The following is a 19,727-nucleotide window of genomic DNA, read 5'->3' as shown; positions in this document are numbered from 1 at the left end:
TTCTTTCTTATTCTCTCTAGATCGAAATCTGTCATTCAATAGTTCGTCTCTTGTCACTCTCTGAGCTCTAATTCTAGCTTTATCTGCAATTACTTTGTCATATCCTCTTCTCAGAAATCTCTCAGTTATGTCTTTGCTAACAATCTGATATTCCTTATCCTCACTGCAATTTCTTTTGGCTCTTAAAAATTCTCCTTAGGAAATATTATCAATCTGCCTTTATAAATGTCCTGATTTAGCATATAATATCGACTTAGTTGATGTTAGCTTCCGGAAAAGTCTTGACTATATATGTCCATGTGTGACATACATTTCCACATCTAAAAAAACAATAGTTTCCATACTATATTCAAGAGTGAGGGTTATGTTATAGTTATTGATATTTAAATGATTATGAAAGAGTTTCAATTTGTCTTCCTTTCCCTTCCAAATCATGAACACGTCATCTATAAATCTACCCCAGTAGATAATGTTTTCCTCATAAATTTCACCCAACCTCCAAGCATGTTCTTTTTCATTGTGTCCCATAAATAAATTAGCGTATGATGGTGCGAATTTCGCCCCCATTGCTAGCCCTGTTTTTTGGTGAAACAAGTCATCTCTATAGTAGAAAAAGTTATTTGTAAGGACCAGGTTTAAAACATCTAGTACCATATTTGAATGCTGTAAATAGCTGGCTGACTTAGTGTACAAAAAATATTTAACAGCTTCAATCCCTTTATCATGTTTGATACTGGTATAAAGACTATTGACATCCATAGTTACTAGCATCATTCCTTTTTCCCAGTTTATCTTTCTCATTTGTCGCAGAAAATCCTTGGTGTCTTTAATATAAGAAACAAGTGTTTTAACAAATGCTGCCAAAAACATATCAATATATTCCGATATATGTTCTGTCATGCTGCTGATACCTGATATAATTGGTCGTCCCGGTGGTATTTTTCCACTTTTGTGTATTTTCGGGAGAAAATAGATTATGGGTGTTTTTGCTTTGTCTACCAAAAATAGTTATATTCATCAGTGTCTATCAGTTTTTTGTCTAAATAGACCTTGAGTTTGTTCTTAATAGTCTCTTTTGAGTTTGTTAATTGAGATAAATTGGCTTTTGCATAACTCTCACGATCTCTAAGTTGTCTCAATGCTTCATTATGATAGTCACTATGATTTAACACCACTACATTCCCCCCTTTATCTGCTTGTCGAATAATGATACTTTTATCCTTACTCAAGTTTTGCAGTGCTTCAAATTCCTCTTTCTTAAGATTGTACTTACATTTTTTTGGTATATCTTTATCAAAATCTTTCATAACAAGATTAGTAAACACATCAATCACATTCTCTCCTTTCGTAGGAGGTACAAACTTGGATTTTGGTCTTCGTTCTAGTGCGATATCTTCAATGTCACAATTTGTTTCATCATCTAGATTAACAAGACATCCAATATCATTAAGTTCTTTGATGGACACTTGACTGATATCTTTCTCTATGCAAGCAGTTTTCTTCATATCAGGTTTATTCAAAAAATATTTCTTCAATTTCTGTGTACGTGCAAATCTATTGACATCAACTTTAGCTTTCAGGTCATCCCATTTATGTGAAGGTGCAAAACTTAAGCCTTTATTAAGAACACTTATTTCTGCTTCTGTCAAGTTTTTATTTGACAGATTAACTATCAAATTTTCTATTTCCTCATTTCTGTCTCTGTCTGTAGTTGGGACCTGGTTCTTACCCCGTCTCTGTTTCTGTCTTCTACGGAAGGCTCTAGTCCCCCCTCCTTTACTGCCTCTCCTCCTCACATTTCCTGTTCTCGATCTCTCCCTCCTGTTTGAAATTGTACTTTCCGCATTCTTTTGAGTTCCCTTAAAAAAGAAGAGGTTCTCGCCCCAGCTCCTGATTCTTCCCTATTTGAGCGCTCTAAATCTGATTCACTACTACTTAGACCAGTGCTTGAAGTATCACTAAGAGTTGTGTTTTTTTTAACTAATCTTTTTAAGGTTTTTATTATTTCTCTCATCATTGCGTATGGAGCCATCAAATTTTCTAGCATAAGTATAAACTCTGCCATATTTGTAATCTCTTTCATCTCTAGACAATTTTACCCTCTTTTGTCTTTAAGTTCTACTTGATAAGAATCCATTATTTTATCTAAGATCTCATAGTTTTTAACTATGTTTTCTGGACAATTAAGATTGTCAATTTCTTTCTTGGTTTCTTCAGTCTCTGCCAATAGCAGTTTTCTATGGTCTTCTGCAAATTCTATAAGCATAATCATAAGTTCTTTGGATGTTGTTTTTAGTCTTTCTTCCCCTCTTTCTGCCTTTTGCTATATATATATATATCAAGACAATACCCTTTCAGGCATAGATTGCCACATAAATTATGCACAAACGACATAGGTAGAGAGCTCTCTACCTATGTAGGTAGAGAGCTCTCCTTTTTTATTTATATCAACAATGCCATTTTAAGCTTAGAGTGCTGCATTATTTATGCTACGGAGAGCAGGAGCAGAGACCTCTGGGTAGTTCCAAAGTTTAAGCAGAGAGCAGCTCCTTTATATAACTCAACAACACCACGGACAATCCAAATTCGTTCACACCAAATGTCGGTTTTTTGTAGCAGAGTTTTTAAATATATTATTGGCACAGTGCCATCCACGCCAAGCTAGAAAGTCACAGAGCCTCTTATTATTTTTACAGCATAGTGTTTAAACTTGGAATTAGCTGAATGATGTCAGGATTAGTGAAAAGTAAGAGTAATCCTAACTATTGTAAATCTGAAGTAAGTAATTCAAGTTAATTGTATGGCGTATCAGAGCACACCATTCTCTGTTGTCATTAAATTAATATGAAATAGAAGCTGATACAAGTTGCTCTCTGGTTTTCTCTCTAGTTGTTTACCAATATGTAAGTCCTTTACCAATCACCATACTCACCCATTTACAAATATTTTCTCTTTACCATTTGCTATGCAAATAAATTCTGCCTGCCTATTCACAGCACTTACGCTTAACTAAGCTGCTTAGCCTTATTAGGTGGTTGTCTCAGTCTTTCATCTTTGAGATTGATTTTGCCTCCACGCTCATTTTAAGGATTTTGGAAGCCTCGGGTAAAGCTTTTTTTAGAGACTCCTATATAACACAAATTTGAATTGTATTACCCATTTGACGCCCATGAGATTTGATTTTGTTAGGCCCCTCTGATGTAGTCCTTTAAATCAACTTGGCTCCACCATCCCAATGATACGCAACTAAAGTGTTAAATGTCCCTTAGAGGCCTATGATTTGCCTATTGATACAGCCAAATATGTGTGCCTTGTGACAAAACATATTGCTTTGGAATGCATGTACTTTAGCTGCTTTAATGTTGCATATGTGTGCATTCGTAGATGGGTACCATTCTACACCATAGGTTGTGCTTGATTAGAAGGATGTTGGATTGTGGTGGTCATATTGAAACACTCAGTCCAACCTGATTGCTTTGGGTAATCTAGGTTAAATCTATAATATTAAATGCCATAGTGGATGTTAAGTGATTCTAACATAATTCACCAGACAAACTATGCAGAGATTAACTATCTTCTCTCTTTCTCTTAGACTGGAGGGCCCCAAAGAAGGGAGGGGCTCCTGCTGTACCCGGGAATCAGCATAGATAGGCAGGGACAAACCAACACTTTGCCTGGGCTGTCATAATGTTTATCCATAACATGGACAGGGGCAGGTCAGGACCACATAGCGTGATTGTAGTTGGAGTGCCGGAGGCCAGTCAGATATGGGCTGAGATAGGAACATGAATGTAGGCCAGCATTGAGGTTGCTCTCTCCTTCTCCTCTTCTGCCAGTTTGTAGATTGATGCTAATCTTGGCAGCTTCTCGCATTCTTGTATTGAGCTGTTCTTGTTCGTTCCAGCCCAATCAGTGGTCCTCTCACATCCTAATCTACCTGCCAATTACACAGTTCATATTTTCACAGGAAATCAAGGATCAGCACATTAATGAGGCCTATTAAGGGTGAACGTTTTCTGTGTTTTTCCTAAACTAAAGAGGATGATGCTCAGTATAATACTATTCTTAATAGAAATTCACTGCAAAGCTGGTGTCATAGCTACTACCCCCTAAAGCACAGGTCTTCAAACTGTGGGGCGCGCCCCCCTGCAGGGGCGTGGATGCGTTCCCAGGGGGCGCAAAGGCCTCTGCAAGCACATGTAAATGAAGAAGCCTGGAAGTGCAGAGATGTTTATTTGCTGCATTTCCAGGCTGTCTTCATTTACTCCGAAGCCCTCAGAGTGCCGTGGGGCCAGAGGTCAGTGGGTGTGCTGCTTGGGGCTTGGCTGGGCAGTGTCTGGAGTCTTAAGACTACAGCACCCCCGCTTTTTCACAGGTCTTAAAGACCAATTTGCATACCTTTGGAAACTAGTCACGGAGGCTGTTTTCTTCCTTCTGTTTCCAGTACCCCCTGGGCCCCAACTCTGCCTATTCCTCCTTACATTTGTATTTTAAATATACAGCTCTAGTGTGAAAATGCATTTTATGAAAAGGAATACAAAAAAGGGTTGCCAATAGAAAAAATGCCAGCCATGTATGTTTAAAGAGCCTGCAAAGACCTTGCTTTGACACTAAATAGGATCTTAAATAAAAAACTATGTATTCATTTGTAATTTGACTTTCTGTCTGTTCCTTTTATTTTCAGTCATGAATTATTCAGGCAGCCCTAGAACACATTTAAAAGTGCTTTATATTTGCCTTTCGAAGTACGCACAGATAAGTGCTGAAAATAGGGCTTTAGGTGACTGTTTATTTTTGTACCGTCTGCAACATCAAAATAATGAGCTAGCAACCCTAATCATAAGACTGGAAGTTTGTTGCAGGATCAGCACATTATTTATTTCCTTCACCCTCTATTCCCTGATTTAATTCCATAGTAGCAATAGTTTAACTTATATCTGAAACCCTACGCCCCATCAATAACATGCTGATTAACTTCAAGTGTCTGGGAATTCACCCTGCATTCAGACAACTCACTCCTCATTCTCACCCTTCACTTTCACACTCACCCTGCACTCACAGCGCAGAGTTATGGTTTTCCCGCATTTGCCACAAAATCTATCGTCTGCTGTATAATTTGCAGATTGAAAAATGCAGCAACACATGTTACCTCACAGTGGAAGGCCCTTTCTAAATGTTGACTGGTCACCTTTCTGTTGCTTATTGCTATATGTGGGTATTAATGTGGTACTTATGAGGGGCAATAAAGGCCAGGACAATGTTAACAAGTGTAAAAATAGCAAAATAGTGCAGTAATGCTATCACAAAATATGCAGCATAATTTGCCTTTGCTTGCTGCAGAATTTATTCAACCAGGCTGCATAATTTGGTCTTTTCCTCGTGCATAATTCCAATGGCCCTGTTTATAGTGCTATGAGGTCCCAGCCTGTGGCAGAAAGCACTGAGAATATGTCATTATTTTAAAACAGTATTTACATACTCTAAGCTAGGCTGCTGCAACATGATTCAGTGATTGCGATAAAACAATATCTTACAAAACATTATTTTAGTAATAAGTAATCAAACTGTATCAAATACAGACATTTTGTAAGTGTTCCAGATCCCAGCTGATAACTCCTTTACATTACATCTTAAAAAGAATAGATCTTTACCACCATAAAGCTTTAAGCAGATCCACTGGAATTATTCAGCAGAAGAGGACAACATTGTGCGGAAGGTTTGACTAAATTATGCAGCAAGAAAAGGTCAATTTTGCGGCACAATGCGCCGCATTTTGTGGTTAGCATTACTTCATTATTTTGTCATTTTAACTCACGGTAACACTGTTAGGGGAAATATTTCACCTCATTAGTACCAGTGTAGCACCCAAATACAGCAGTAAGCAACTACAAGATTACCAGTCAATCTTTGCAAAGGGCCTTCCACTGCTCCGGAACACTTTGTCACGCTTTAATTAACTTTTCTTCCGTTTGAGCTAGAATCAAGTTTTTTTTTGTTTAAATCTGCAGATTACGTAGCAAATGCAGTACACTGATAATTATGTGGAAAACGCTGCTGCAGAAACTCATAATTCCATGGTTTCTTGTTTAACTTTCTGCACTACCATCAACTCAGGCAGAGGCATCTCAAAGTCAGTATTAACCATTCAGGGGCAGTTTTTGTGTGAAAGCTGAGTACATGGGGTAGCAGGTAGAAGGCCAGTAGGGTTGCATTCAGATGAAGAGCCCTAATCCCCTAAATCACTGGAGGCCTCACAGTAATGGTCTAGGAGACAGAGGAAAGGAGCAAGATTCATAGATATTGTCAGAGAGAAGGCCCAGAATAGGGAGCACTGTATGGGGACTCATTTTTATGTTTACACATGGCCAGAGACTGCTTCAACGAGATACCCCAAAGAAGGGGACAATATAAGTGTGTTTTTTCTTTTAAAAGGGACATTCATTAGTGAAGCTGGTTCTGCTGCCAAGTGTGTAAGTGGCCACCACTGGTTATCTTTAAGGGAGCAGATGCAGCAGGACTGGGGCCCAGGGATTTGGGGGGCCCACTGCATCACAATTAGGACTGTCTACCTTTAAAAAAGGGGCATCAGAGCTCATTGTCCTTTCAAGCATTAGGACAGAGGTGATGATCCATCATGGAGGCGAAGAGGTAAAAAAGGCAAAGGAGATAGCCTGCTACTCAGGACTGCAGTTATCATAAGTGCAGCAGGTATAGTTGCATTGGGGTCAAAGAGTGTGAGGGGCTCAGTTTGTTTGGGATATCGGTATTTGTTTGATGCATTTGCTGTTTTATAAGTCTCATATTTGGTGCAATTCATAAGCTATAGATAAAGTATTCCTGAAATCATCTCTTAAGCCCCGCTCCCTGCACGCAGCCATGTCCCTCCCGCTCCCCCAATCTTTGTCATAAAGTTTTGGAGGGGGGCCTGACCTTAAACCCTTTTGCTTAGGGGGGGCTCAGAGTAAAAAAGTTTTGAAGACCTCTGCCCTAAAGCTATGCTAAGCAGTATTCCATATCTATCATACTGGAATAGACATTATATTCTAGTTATGTTCTTAACATTATCCACTTCCTAATGTTGTTGATTGATTGATTGTCTAGTCTAAGTTTATGGAGTTGCCCGAAGGGGGATTCTTGTATCTCAAACACTGGATTTCATCATCAAATAACCCAAGCCATTGGTCATTTGAACCTTTATTAGTCAACAAGCAGAGGGGATAAGGAGGTAATACGTACATTGGTTATCAGAATACCAGTTGGGACTTCACAGGAAATTACAAAATGTAAGTGAGTTTAAAATGAATTTATTTAATAAAATGAGTGCAAACCAGATCATTTGTTTATTAAGTGTTCAAATTTAGTTATCATTATTACAGATTTAAATAGTATAAAAGTTGACATTTCAGAATAAGATAAAATAGCACATTTGTAAGAATTACAAATAGAATGAAAAATATGCAGCAAGTGTGTTCCATAAAGGAAAATCACTAATCAAAATCATAGAAGGTTTCGGGAGCTGGAATGACATTTAAATCAAGCAAATAAGGTAAGGAGTCAGCTTCAAAAAACCAAATGACGGTTTCTGATGGGAGAATAGAAATGCAGAGGCATGACGTTTTAGCACTCAGGCAGTAGAGATTAGCAGAGGCTAGCATGGTTTTCTCAGTTCAAAGTCAGCAAGTATCTGTCAGATCTGCCCCATCCTAATCTAAGAAAGACACACTATTATGAATTTCTTTCTCTCCTCCCAGACAGTACCTTACTATCTGTTGTCTAATACATAACAATTGACTTTTTACTAGCCAAAAGAATGATTTTGGAAAAATAAAGGATCTGCAGCGGGAAGAAAGAGAAAAACATCTTGTGCAAACAAAGCAATTGCATGAATATGCAAACTGCCTTATTAATCTTAAACATGTAAAGTCACCACTCAAAATGGCAGCAGCATTTAAGCTAACTTAATTCTTTACAATATGTTAATTCAAGTATTTGCCTATAATGTCTAAGTGTGATTAACTATTACAATGTTTGCATTAAATGGGCACATTATTTAAGATTATAAATTACACTTTGGTAATTAATGTGTTTAATGAGCGAAAAAGGAGGCATTTTGCTCTATCAGGGTGAATAAAAATTCCTCACTTGCTTTACTTAGCTGAAGGACCCAATGGTCAAATCGAGTCATCTTTCTTCTGACCTACTGCTATAGCAAAGACCTTTCATTACTAAATGAACATTAATATGTTTGAAATGATGGATGGGGACTCTGCCCAAGTCAGCTAGGTCTTACCAAAGAAAACTGAGTATTACTGGGTAGTTTATTACTGGGTAGTTAATAATCAGACGATTCTGTCACAAACCTCAAATGATCTTGAAAATTATCAAACAACAAAGGTTGAGTGGGTAATGATAAAATCCATTGACCAGAGTAGAAAAAGGGAGGTGTAATATGTAAATTGACAGAATGTGTAAATTGACAAAATAATGTTTTCATCAATGAAAAGTAGGCCCTTTGTAATGGAATATCTATAGATGACTCAAATGGTAAAAAAATGCAGTCATAAATCTGTCCACTCCCCACTAGGCCTAAGTGAAAGTAAAATTAACATTTAGAAAATATATGTAATTGTGCACATATACAGCCACAAGCAGAGAATGAGACAAGGAAATGACAGGCCAAAAATGTACTAACGTTTGAATTTGCTATTTAGAAATTGTAAGAAATAATGAATCACAATTAGCCAAATTGATATTTCAAATGTATAAAGCACCATCAGCCTGAATCAGTGATTTTATTTGTTATCATTCACATCTGCAATTTCCTGATTTCCAGTTTGGGATGCAGTATTAATTTTATATTGTGAATTGAGATATTGCACATTGCAAAAGTCACTTTTGAGGTTGATCTGGCAGTAAAAGATGGCATCAGAAACAGGAAGTAGGTTAAATGTACCACAGTGCAGTACAGAGGAGGTCACAGGAGAGGAGCGGGCCACAGATAATGGTAAAGAACTTTGGAAATGGTAAAACAGGAAATGAATGGGAAGAGAGACAAAGAAGAAGAATACACAAGTTTGCTGATCAGATTTTGGTGGAGGAGTGTCTGGCAAACAATCACCAATTCTTCTGCAAGGGGTCACTGATAGTATGTTAAGCGACAAAGAGGAGGATTAGGTCAAAAGGACGAGTTACACACGAGAGCACTACGCATAGCTGCCACCCACCCTCTTGGGGGAGGCCATTGAGATGACCCTGCTCAATGATGCTGACATTAGAATCAAATAAGCAAAAGAGGCATGTCAACAATAGCACAGCCACCACCAGGTAAATGCCTACATTTGAAACCCCATTACCAAAATGATAAAGTTTCCCTTCATCCAGGCACTAAGATTGATTATAGTGTATTGTCATTAGTATCAAGAGCACTGGCATAATATGAAGCACATCCATACCAGCTAAAATTTAGTCCACTGAAATAAAATCTGAGACTTAATGTAATATACAATATAGCAAAATGATGAGAAAGCCAAGGAGTGCAGTGCACACATGATATGGCCTACACGCCATACATCGATTCATTTATTACATTATACATCATCACCATGATAATCCCCCCAGCACAACCATGTATTGTCACCTTAACTAACATATGATGTGTCCATGCAAATCGTAGAAGCAGGGTTGATGAAGAGGGATGTGGGATACTCAGACTTTTAAACATAGGGTACTAACAATTACCACAACCCTGGCCACTGGAAAACGGACACAGGATACAGAGCAGTCCGTCACAAGGATCCATGACCACTACCTACAGGACCAATCACCCAACATCAGACAAAGGTCACTACCAGAGACTAAGAAGGCACCAAAGAATATTCATTAGACATAGGGAAGTTGTAGTGCATGAGGGAGGGAGGTACCATGTCTAGAGGGAAGTTCAGTGTTCTTGAGGAATCTACTTTGTATGTACCTCATCAATGATTATACGATGTGCAGGCACTAGGTAAAAATGTGGACTGTGAGGTATCATACATAAACCAAGCCTATTGAGCAATGCTACAAAATATGAGTCCCTACTAGAAGCAGGAGCTACATGTGCATTGCTGAATAGGCCTATTACACAAAAATGGTGTTAGAAGAAGATGCTGGTTAAGATTGAGGAGGTCAGTTGATAAACTAGCAACAGCCACTTGTATTCTCTCATGCCAATAACTAGGGTATTGTTTAAGTGGGTTGGAAGCTTCACTCAAGCAACAACTACAATTAACCTATGCTTAATCCTCTTGAAGCTTGTCACAAAGTAGTGGAGCCTAATTTAAAGGCAATGTGTAAAATATGCATGCAGCACACAAGCAGTAATAAGGTAAAACCACAAAGGAAAAAAATCCCAAACACAATTACATAAAATAGAGAAATTGTAATAAATAAAGTGATGTCAGAATGACAAAAATCTAATCAGTAAAACCAGAGATATGTAATTGTAAAGTTTGTAGTAAAAACAGCGCTAAAAACACAAAGCGTCAATTGTGGTTATCTGGTTGTGCCGGACAGGGACAAAGTCACAAGCTTAGGGCGACAACAATGTAGCACCGACCTGATGCAGGGACCAGGTTAGTCCTGCTGAGAATTGTACCTTATGGCTGTGGTGTGAGGCTTTACGTCACTTAGCATTGGTTCTGATCAGGAGCTGAGCAGTGCTGCAATGCAAAGTCCTGCGTTTAGATGCATTGCTTTTAACCAGGAGCTACGTTGCAAGGTCCTACATCAAATTCCGCTGTGTTGTGTTAGTTGCGATCAAGAACTGCAGTATCTGCAATGGAAGGTCCTGCTTTATTTTATACCACAGGGCGATGGTTATAATGAGGCTGCAGATCAGGAGCTGTGAAGGACTGCGATGCAGGGTCCTGATTTGCACTGTGCCGGATTTGATGGAACCCACAGGCAAGGAACAGGAGACTCTGATGTCAGCCAAGGATCCAGGATCTGGAGAGGTACCTCTTGGGTATCAGGGACTCACTCCAGCAGAGGTCAGCAGGGCTCAGGCAGGTATAGTTGCAGGTCCAGGCAGTTCCACTTTCAGTAGATCAGCTGGGCAGTCGCATGGGGTCATCTGAAGCATATTGTGTCCCTGTAGCTCATACATGAGGTTAGCCAATTGACACTTAGTGTCAGTCTGGTTAGCCTGGGATGAAAGCAAGCAGATCCCGTATTCTTTTGAGATAACAAGGCAGTGGTTCATGCAGCTGCATAGTCCTTTTTTTGAAATTTCCATGGTTCCAGGAGTGTTCTGATAAAAAGTAGCTCATGATGTCCAATGTTCATACCTTCTGCCAGCCTTTGTGATGGGGAACTCTCAGTCCTACCCCCGCATATAGTAATTCTGTTCTGGAAAGTTCTTCCTCTTCCCCTGTCAAGGTTCCAAAAAGTCTAGGGTGACAAAAGACAGGGCAAGCCTGGTGTCAGGTTCAATGGTCATACCTGGTGCCAGATCTTGTGTCGGGGGACTCCCTGGTAGGAGAACATTGGAATTGCCTTATTACATTTTATAAGTGGAATTTCCAAATGAGAAAGGGTAACTAGTTCATTTTTTAGGTCTTTGGAGTCCTAATTTAAAATCCTAAATCAGATTTTAAATTAGAATTCTGAAAAATGCCACTTTTAGAAAGTTGCCATTTTTTTACCTTAGCCATTTGGTGTCTGCAGCCTGTCTGTTGACATATGACTTGGTGTAGTTGGCAATTGTGCTTCATTTATTCCTCCCAGACAGCCACACATTATTGGAGCTTAGGTGTGATTAGATGGTCCTTCTCTGGCAGGATGGGAGGGATGCACTGAACCTAGCCTCACACTTGAATAGGCTGTGTCTTGTCTCCACATAAAAGCCTTAATGACAGTGCATTGTCAGTTCAGCTAGCTTGGAAGGGGCAGGGAAGGTAGGAAAGTCTATGCACTTCCAAGACACTGCCTAGAAGCTTCTCCCACCTTCCAGAACCAATGCACTAGGGTATAAAAAAAGACCTCAGACACCACCACTTCAGTACACTTCAGGGCCTGTGGATACTCTGCCAGGAAGAAGGGCTGCTGTGCTGCTGAAAGGACTGCCACTCTGCTGGGCTTCTATTCTGAACAAGCTGCTTCCTTGCTATGCTGACCTGCTGCCTTCTGCTCTCTTGCTTAGGGGGGAAGAATTGGAACTCCAACCCATTTTAAACCAAGGACCTCAAAGTGACTCAAGGGGCTAGTCTGTAGGCCTCCTGAACTGAGCCTCAGGGACATATAAGGCTGCCCAACAGCTCCTGGATCCGTTTTTAGTTTGCCCTGACCCCCAAAAGGAACCACTCAGGTCCTAGACCCTTGGTGTGGCTCTTGAGCTGTTCAATTCAAGCTTTAGAGCTCTTCGTGACCACGAACTGGCCAATTCACACAAGAACCTCACTGATCGCACCAAAATCAGTGCGATTCTCAGCCAACCTGTTGTATGATTTTAGGCGCTATATTGCAGCTTATTGTTTCGAAATGCATAGCTCCGGTACTATTGATTGGATTTTTGTTTTCTTGGTATTGCTTTATTTATTAAATAAAGCTATATTTTTCTAACAGGTATGGGATCTTTTTGTATGGTGTTTTCACTGTTTTACTTTTTGAAGTGTTGCACAAACACTTTACACAGTGCCTCTAAATTAAGCCTGACTGCTCTGTGCCAAGCTACCAGGGGGTGAGCACAGGTTAATTTGGGATTTGCGTGTGTCTTATCCTGAATAGGCTCCTGGTTGCTGCTTGACCAGGTCTCACACCCCAGTCAACCAGCAACCCAATTTCGAAAACGTATGACATGAGTTTAGCTTCAAAGTGATTAGTTGCAATGTCTTTTCTGCATGCACTTCCTAAAGCAGTCTTTGATGAATACTACCCACAGTTGGAAGTTGGAAAATCATTGTAATCCAGGTTGTCATTGTGTAGCCATTTTTGGTGTCAACTTTTGTGCAAGGTTGCACAATAGCCAATGATCTTGGATTCGCTGGTACAGGTATACAGCACGGTACCACCATTGTTATATGGACGCCTGAATATGGTTCTCAGCAGCCCAAATCCATGCCATCTTGGCCAAAGTGCTCCAGGCAGTCTGAAGTTTCTAGGCACCAATTGTGACAACCACTGTATTTGTGATTCTGGTGTTCTGGAACCCCAATAGTGTGTACCATTAAAACTGGAAACAAATGATCCCTCTTAGCACTTCACTTTCATGGGAATGAGGCAAATAAACCCAAGGATTACTCAGAGAGGTGCTGTGAACTACAAAACACATCAATCAATCAATGTCCAGTGAGTGTATGTATTTCACAAAACAATATAGATAAAAGCAGGTGGAAAAAACTCAAAAGGACTGCTCAAACTAGAGGAGGTGCACACTAAGAAAAGCACACAGAAATCTGATAAACCCCAGATCCATACTAAAACCCATCGATGTAAGGCTTCTTTAATGATTTTCACTACGGCAGGTTCAAACCTATAAAATCACAAAACCACCAAATATGCCTATAGCAAGTAATATGTCACACATTTAGAAAAAATAATTCATACAGACTGCATCACAGAGAGTTTGCAATGTAATCAGTAATAGGAAAATTGATCTCAAGAATATTTCACAAACATGAGCATATTTCAACAGTTACTATTAAACCTGTGAAATAGGTCACTAACGATTTCTCAAAACTCAATGCATTAAATACTCTCCAATGGCACAACAAAAGGTCAAAGGTCAACCTGTGAAGCACCTGAAAACATCACAAAGCAGCTCCTGGGATCAACAAATCAATACCTCTGGAGACCTACGGTGCACTTTCTCCATGGATGAGGGGGGCACTTATGGGGGTCCTGCACTGCTCCATTCTGGCCCCACAAAACTCTTTGGGTGGTGCTCCTGCTCCTCCTTTGGGCATCTCAAGCAGAATATAAACATTGTTTGTTCATACCAGTGGTCTTTCCTTTGATGAGACCCCAGCTGTAAACGCTTTCTTTTTTGTTTTGTTTTTAAAACTGGTATATGTGCCCTACATCATGGTCTCTTTGTCCTCATGAGCAGTAGGGAGATATAGGCTCTCTCTAATAACTGTAAGAGACTACTCTCCTGCCCAGCCCTTAGTAGTCTCCTGGCCTTAGGTCTTCCTACAGCAGCAGTCCATGGATGACAAGGCAGACCAGTCTACCTGCCTGCGGCCCTCAAGCATTCAAGGGTTTCTCCAGAGTGGTTGCGTGTCCAGTTGGAACATGTGTTAGACACTCCTAGTACATGCAGAACCAGGACTATTGCACAGAAGTCCAAGGGATTTCCCTTTTCTAGTGTCCCCTGCAATTCCATCATCGACTGTCCCTGGGATGTGCAGGGAGCTAATGTCACCAGCTATAGAGACAAAACTCCTCCAAAGCCTCTAACATAGAAAGTTTAAACATTGTCCTCCCACATCCTTGCAAAGGGAAGAACCATGTCCTAGCTTGGAGAAGGTGGTAAATGTTTGGGGATGCTTTTTTTGCTGAAATTGGGGTAGCCTGGGGAGGCAGAGAGAGGGCAGAGATCCTTTCAATTCAGCTTTTTTCTTCTCCCCCAAGCTGAAGTATAAGGCCAAAAGGCGCTGGGTGCAGCAGCTACCCACAGTCCCTGCAGCTCCTGAGATAACTCTGGGTCTGTTGTGTCCTTGGCTGAAATCATCGTGTCTGAAGTTTGAGGACCCAATGACTCGGGCCCCAAAGACAGTATTCCTCTGGGGATCTCACTCTGATCAACTGGTAATAAGGATCTTCATCACACTGATATGCATACTGATCCATCCGGCACATGGACAACAGTGAGACTCAATCAAAAACTCTGTATGGCTTTCATGCTGAATAGCTGTCAAAAGGCTCCATATCAACAGTGAAATGTATAATCTGGCCCTGTTTCCTAGACAACAGCATTTTGCATGCTATGCCTTAAAGACTCACTTTTTCTAGTACGATCATGCGCCTTTACGTCTTTGAATGTACATGCATTACTCAGTCACCGGCCAAGCATGTTTGTATCATACAAGTAGCCCTAAATTTGCCCTGTAACCTTTGTTAGAGCACCATATTTCCCAATGCATTGGGTGCAAGGAACATTATGTGAACCACTCTAGTAAACCCACAGACGTTTGACCTTCAGTTGCATACCATTATCACAATACGTTGGTACCTGTTAGTGTAAAAGTTAAAAAGTGTATGTAATTGGTAAATGTAAAAGTATATGCCAGTGGGAAACACTAAAAAACTGCTACAGGCCAAGCCATGTATAAGACACTCAAATGTACAAACAAACACTAGCCAAGCAAATCGGTCTGGTGCTGTGTGCCAGGATTTGCCTTTGCTTATTTTGTTATGGTTTTGTAAACCATTTTTATGTTGGAGGAACTGCCTGACCCTCACCAATTTAAAAATATATGACCAAATCAAAAATATAGTTTGGTCTCAAAAAAGGCACATATTGCCACAGCATTCCATGCACTGAACGGAATTACTTTGCTTCCAGATGTGCTCCTTGTAAAAGCTCAGCATACCATCACTCACAGTGATTTTAGCCATGTGACTGATGCATTGCCCCATGCTATTTTCTAAAATGGGGGGGAAGAAAAATGTGAATGACAACAACACACCAATGGTTGAAGAGGGCTGATTGAAGGCCCATCCCTGTAAGTATATTATATTGTTTGCCACTCGACTGCATGGATGCCGTTGATCAGAACACACTGCACACAGATAAGATTACCGACTCTAGGGGGAAGACAGACTTAGGATATACTAACAGCCAGTCCGGTTATTGGGTGTGTCAATCCATATCAGGAAGCCTAATCAATAAGTCCTGAAGAAGTCTCATGAAGGAGACGAAACACATTGGCTATTTTTAGCTACTTCTGAAAAAACGTATTTATTACAAGAAGAAAGACAAGATGTGAATAAAAAGAACATTTCAAAGAAAAATGAAATGCAGTCTGTGCATTAAGTTTGAATGAAGATTTAATGTGAAACCCGTCAACACAGCTAAGGGTATTATTTGTACATATGAGTTTGGGCATGCTGGTCATTTGCTTGATATTTTTATTAAAATCAAAAGGTCTTGGCTTACACTAGATCTAAAAATGGACCAAGGTCCGTCTTTTTCAAAACAAACGCTGGCAAGTCCATATATTAAGGAATTATCCTTGTCTTCGTAGTTGGCCTAAATATTTGCTCTTTATAACCCTACCTAACGGGCATTTTAGAATGACTAATCATGTGCCTTTTCCTTTAAATATGCTATTGTGAGTAATTGGCAAATACATCATGGAAACTTTGAATTTAGATGTTCTACTCTAAAATAATGCAAACACTGAACATGTGGTATACATGTCACCAGCCCAATTTGGGAGGTACTGTGGCGTTCCTTTATTTTAGTGGGGACAAGGTATGAGTTAACTGTTCATCTCCTTGTTCTTCATGGGTGGTGTGGTAATCCTGAAAAAGCGTGCAGATTGCCAATTTCTGATTCTGGTGGAGTGGAAAACTCTGACTGAGACTGAGCTCAGAGGTCCACAAGGCCTGGCCCCGATGACCCTGGGCTCTTTTTGTAGGATCACCATGTCATAAAGTACAGAGGGCTGGGTCCTGCAGGTCCTGGAAGGGGTCCCATGCTTTTATGTGTGGAAATCTCTGACCAGCACCCGGGTCACAGCTCCAGCAGGCCCAGGGCATGCATCCCTCCTCCTGAGCTCCATTCGCTGGGTCTCCACGTCACAAAGTAACCAGGACAAAGTTTTGCAAGCCTCCCTGCTTCGACAGGGTGTAAATCTCTGACTGACCAGGCACAGTCCCCTGGGCCTGGAATTCATCTGCCAGATGGCATGTCATAAAGTACCAAAACGGGATCCCTCAGGCTCCTTAAAGAATCTCCTGCTTTGACAGGATAGAAAGTTCTGCCTAAGACCAGGAACAGGACTACAGCAGACATGGGGGCAAGGTCCCTTGGGTTTATACTGCATTAGCTAGGCCACTATGTCTTAAAGATTCTATCTTGGGATTCAGAGGGTCCCTGGAGGGACTTCCTGAACCTGACCAGATCCCAAGTCAGAGCTCCAGCAGGACCTGGGATGTGGCCCCATGGGCCTGGGTCAATCGGCCTAGTCTTCCATACTACAAAGTACCCAGGATTGGGTCCCTCAGGCCCCATTCGTTCTCTCTGTCTTGCCTGGTGGAAAGCTCTGAACAGAACCCAGGTCAGAATCCTAGCAAGCGCGGAGGCCTGTTACATATGGCCTGGGCTCAAGCCATGTCAAAAAGCGCCCAGGATGGGACCTCAAGGTAGAAAGTTCTGACCTGGACCTGGACCTGACTCTAACACCTCACATTGGGAAAAGTAGCACTATAAAAAATAATCTATTTGATAGAAGGGCTATAGAGAGATGAGGGGCACCGTTGGAGGGTGGTAGTGAGGAAAAATTGAGAAGTAGGACATTGTAGGATGCCAATAATGGTTCTCACACAATGTGCCATCAACTCTAAAGCTGGTCCTGCTGGATGTTCCTAAATGTTTAAGTGGCACGCAATTTGAATGGTTTAGAAGGATTGTAGCTTTACATCCTTTCCATTTTTAGACTCCTTGATACTTCACTTAATGTGAAAAAAACAGTCCATGTAAACAGATTGCTGCCTGCTGGCAAACTAAGCAGATCACATACCACTAGTGCTTTATAAAAAAATATAAGTGCCAGGGCCCTTCTTAGAAGGCCACTGCAGTTTGCACTACTGCAAGAGTGACAATTCAGACTATGCTAAGCCACTCAAATCTATCAAAAAAATGGCATGGAGCGCAGACCCTGACCAGTTTGTAATCAATATTGAATTATTAAACACATATTGATGTGTTGATCTTAAAAACAGACAAACAGTGCCAACATGTGGTGGCATTTCATAAGTGCTGATTTTGAGAGTTAAATATCAGTACAGAGCACTACAAAACAGGGGTTCAAATTAAGCACTCCCTGCCGCTATTAAACTATTTGTGCATGTTGGTCTGTTTACATAGAAATAGATTACTGTGATCGTTGAGCAGGCAATAGGAGCTCATAAGGCAGATACATTACCATTTGTTTTATGAAAAGGTATTCTACCTGGAAGGATCTGCCTTGCCCTGTAGTACCTATGAAAATAGCCAGACTGCTACCGCTATGTCCTACTCTTCGATACACAACCAAGTGCGAGTTTGTTGTGAGATTCCAGAGCCCAAATTGACTCAAATATTTATGGGTTAAATGAATTTTTACATGAAGGCATGCCGACACTCACGGGTCAGTTTGGAGCATTTTAGCCCAGGCCTATTTCTAATGCATAATAGTGTATTTTGTAAACAAAAAGGATAGCGTTTGGTTATTTATTTTATGTTTTCATTACTTTTCTGGCTATAGCAAGACGTAACTAATGCTACGTAATCAACCTCACATTCACTTGTTATTTCGTCGGACGTTGATGTTTTTGGGGGACAGTAATGAAGCTTGCCATTTTACAAAAAAGGGTACATTAAAGCATTACTTTGTCTTTGAAGTTACCTCATTTCGTTGCCACGTGCACTAAGGACTCATGCACGCTATACCGTTTTTTAAATTCCAATAATATGTTACGCACTCTCTGGAGGGGTTGGAAGGATCTTCCACAAGGTCTACTTTTGATCCTCATTCTTCTTACCCAGATTGTTCTCATTTATCTTGAGTTAGGTCTAATTTACATACACATTACCTTTTGAGATCTTTATGCCAACCCACAAGAATCCCTATTATATACACTTATATATTTCAGTAGAATGCTTGTTATAGATAATTCCATTGATAAATGAAGACAACCAATAAACATGGGAATTTTCTCCGATACAGCCATATCTGCTTGTAAAATCATTTCAGAGTTGTCCATTTATTATGGCGTAAATTATGGTTGGCAAACATGTTTTGATATTATTTAGGATTGGCAAATTATGCTTCAATTAACAATTTGTATCTTTTCTCTTGGCAATTAAGACACAGGAGACATTACATTGTCCTCTCGAATAGACGCTGAAGATCACAGACACCCTCCTGTTCAAGTGGTTTACGTAAGAGCATATGACAATGACAGAGTGCACTCTGCAACAGCAGAGCTATCATTATCTCTGCTAGACGTGAATGATAATTCTCCCAAGTGTGAGGAACATCTTATTATGTGAGTATGCAATATGACTGTTCCCTGTACAATTACATTATGTTCAATGCACATTGCATTAAAAATTGTTCTGAGCACATATTAAAATAAGAATTGGTGAAGCCAATATGTCTTGTCTTAGCATGCTGGTGCAATGTTTAACATTTTTTGAAACTTTTGTTGCAAACATATTCTTGCAATAATCGTGGTAAATTTCAAAAACTTCTTACATGTGGCTTTTTTTTTACAAGTGATGTTTCAAAAGAAAAAAAACGCCTTTCAGTTGTACCATGCATTTTCCATTATTTTTTGTGACGGTGACAAGAAGAAATCATCACCTAAACAAGCACTCTAATTGCAGACAGCTGCAATGTCACAGAAACCCTTTATAACAACTACTTTAACAAGCATTGGCAATGCCATAAGGCCTGGCTTTGAAAGAATGTTGTATGGAAATGTGAAGCATTGCCAGTAAATAGCATGGGAATGGATATGTATTTGTATGGAAACAAACA

The 19,727-nt window shown here is 40.2% G+C and overlaps 1 protein-coding gene across 1 annotated transcript in view; it reads left to right on the top strand.

The window, feature by feature from the left end:
* Positions 1 to 19,727, top strand: part of LOC146855233 (cadherin-related family member 3-like) — a 628,588-nt gene that overhangs the window by 306,506 nt on the left and 302,355 nt on the right. The window contains exon 13 of the mRNA XM_085651100.1: positions 19,053 to 19,233. Coding sequence (XP_085507226.1) covers positions 19,053 to 19,233 — 181 coding nt within the window. The remainder of the gene's footprint in view (positions 1 to 19,052; positions 19,234 to 19,727) is intronic.

This window comes from Triturus cristatus, chromosome 4_1 (genome assembly GCF_964204655.1).
Source record: "Triturus cristatus chromosome 4_1, aTriCri1.1, whole genome shotgun sequence".
NCBI classification, from domain to species: Eukaryota; Metazoa; Chordata; class Amphibia; order Caudata; family Salamandridae; genus Triturus; species Triturus cristatus.
Note: the sequence above shows the minus strand (reverse complement) of the source record. Positions and strands in the feature narration are given on the sequence as shown.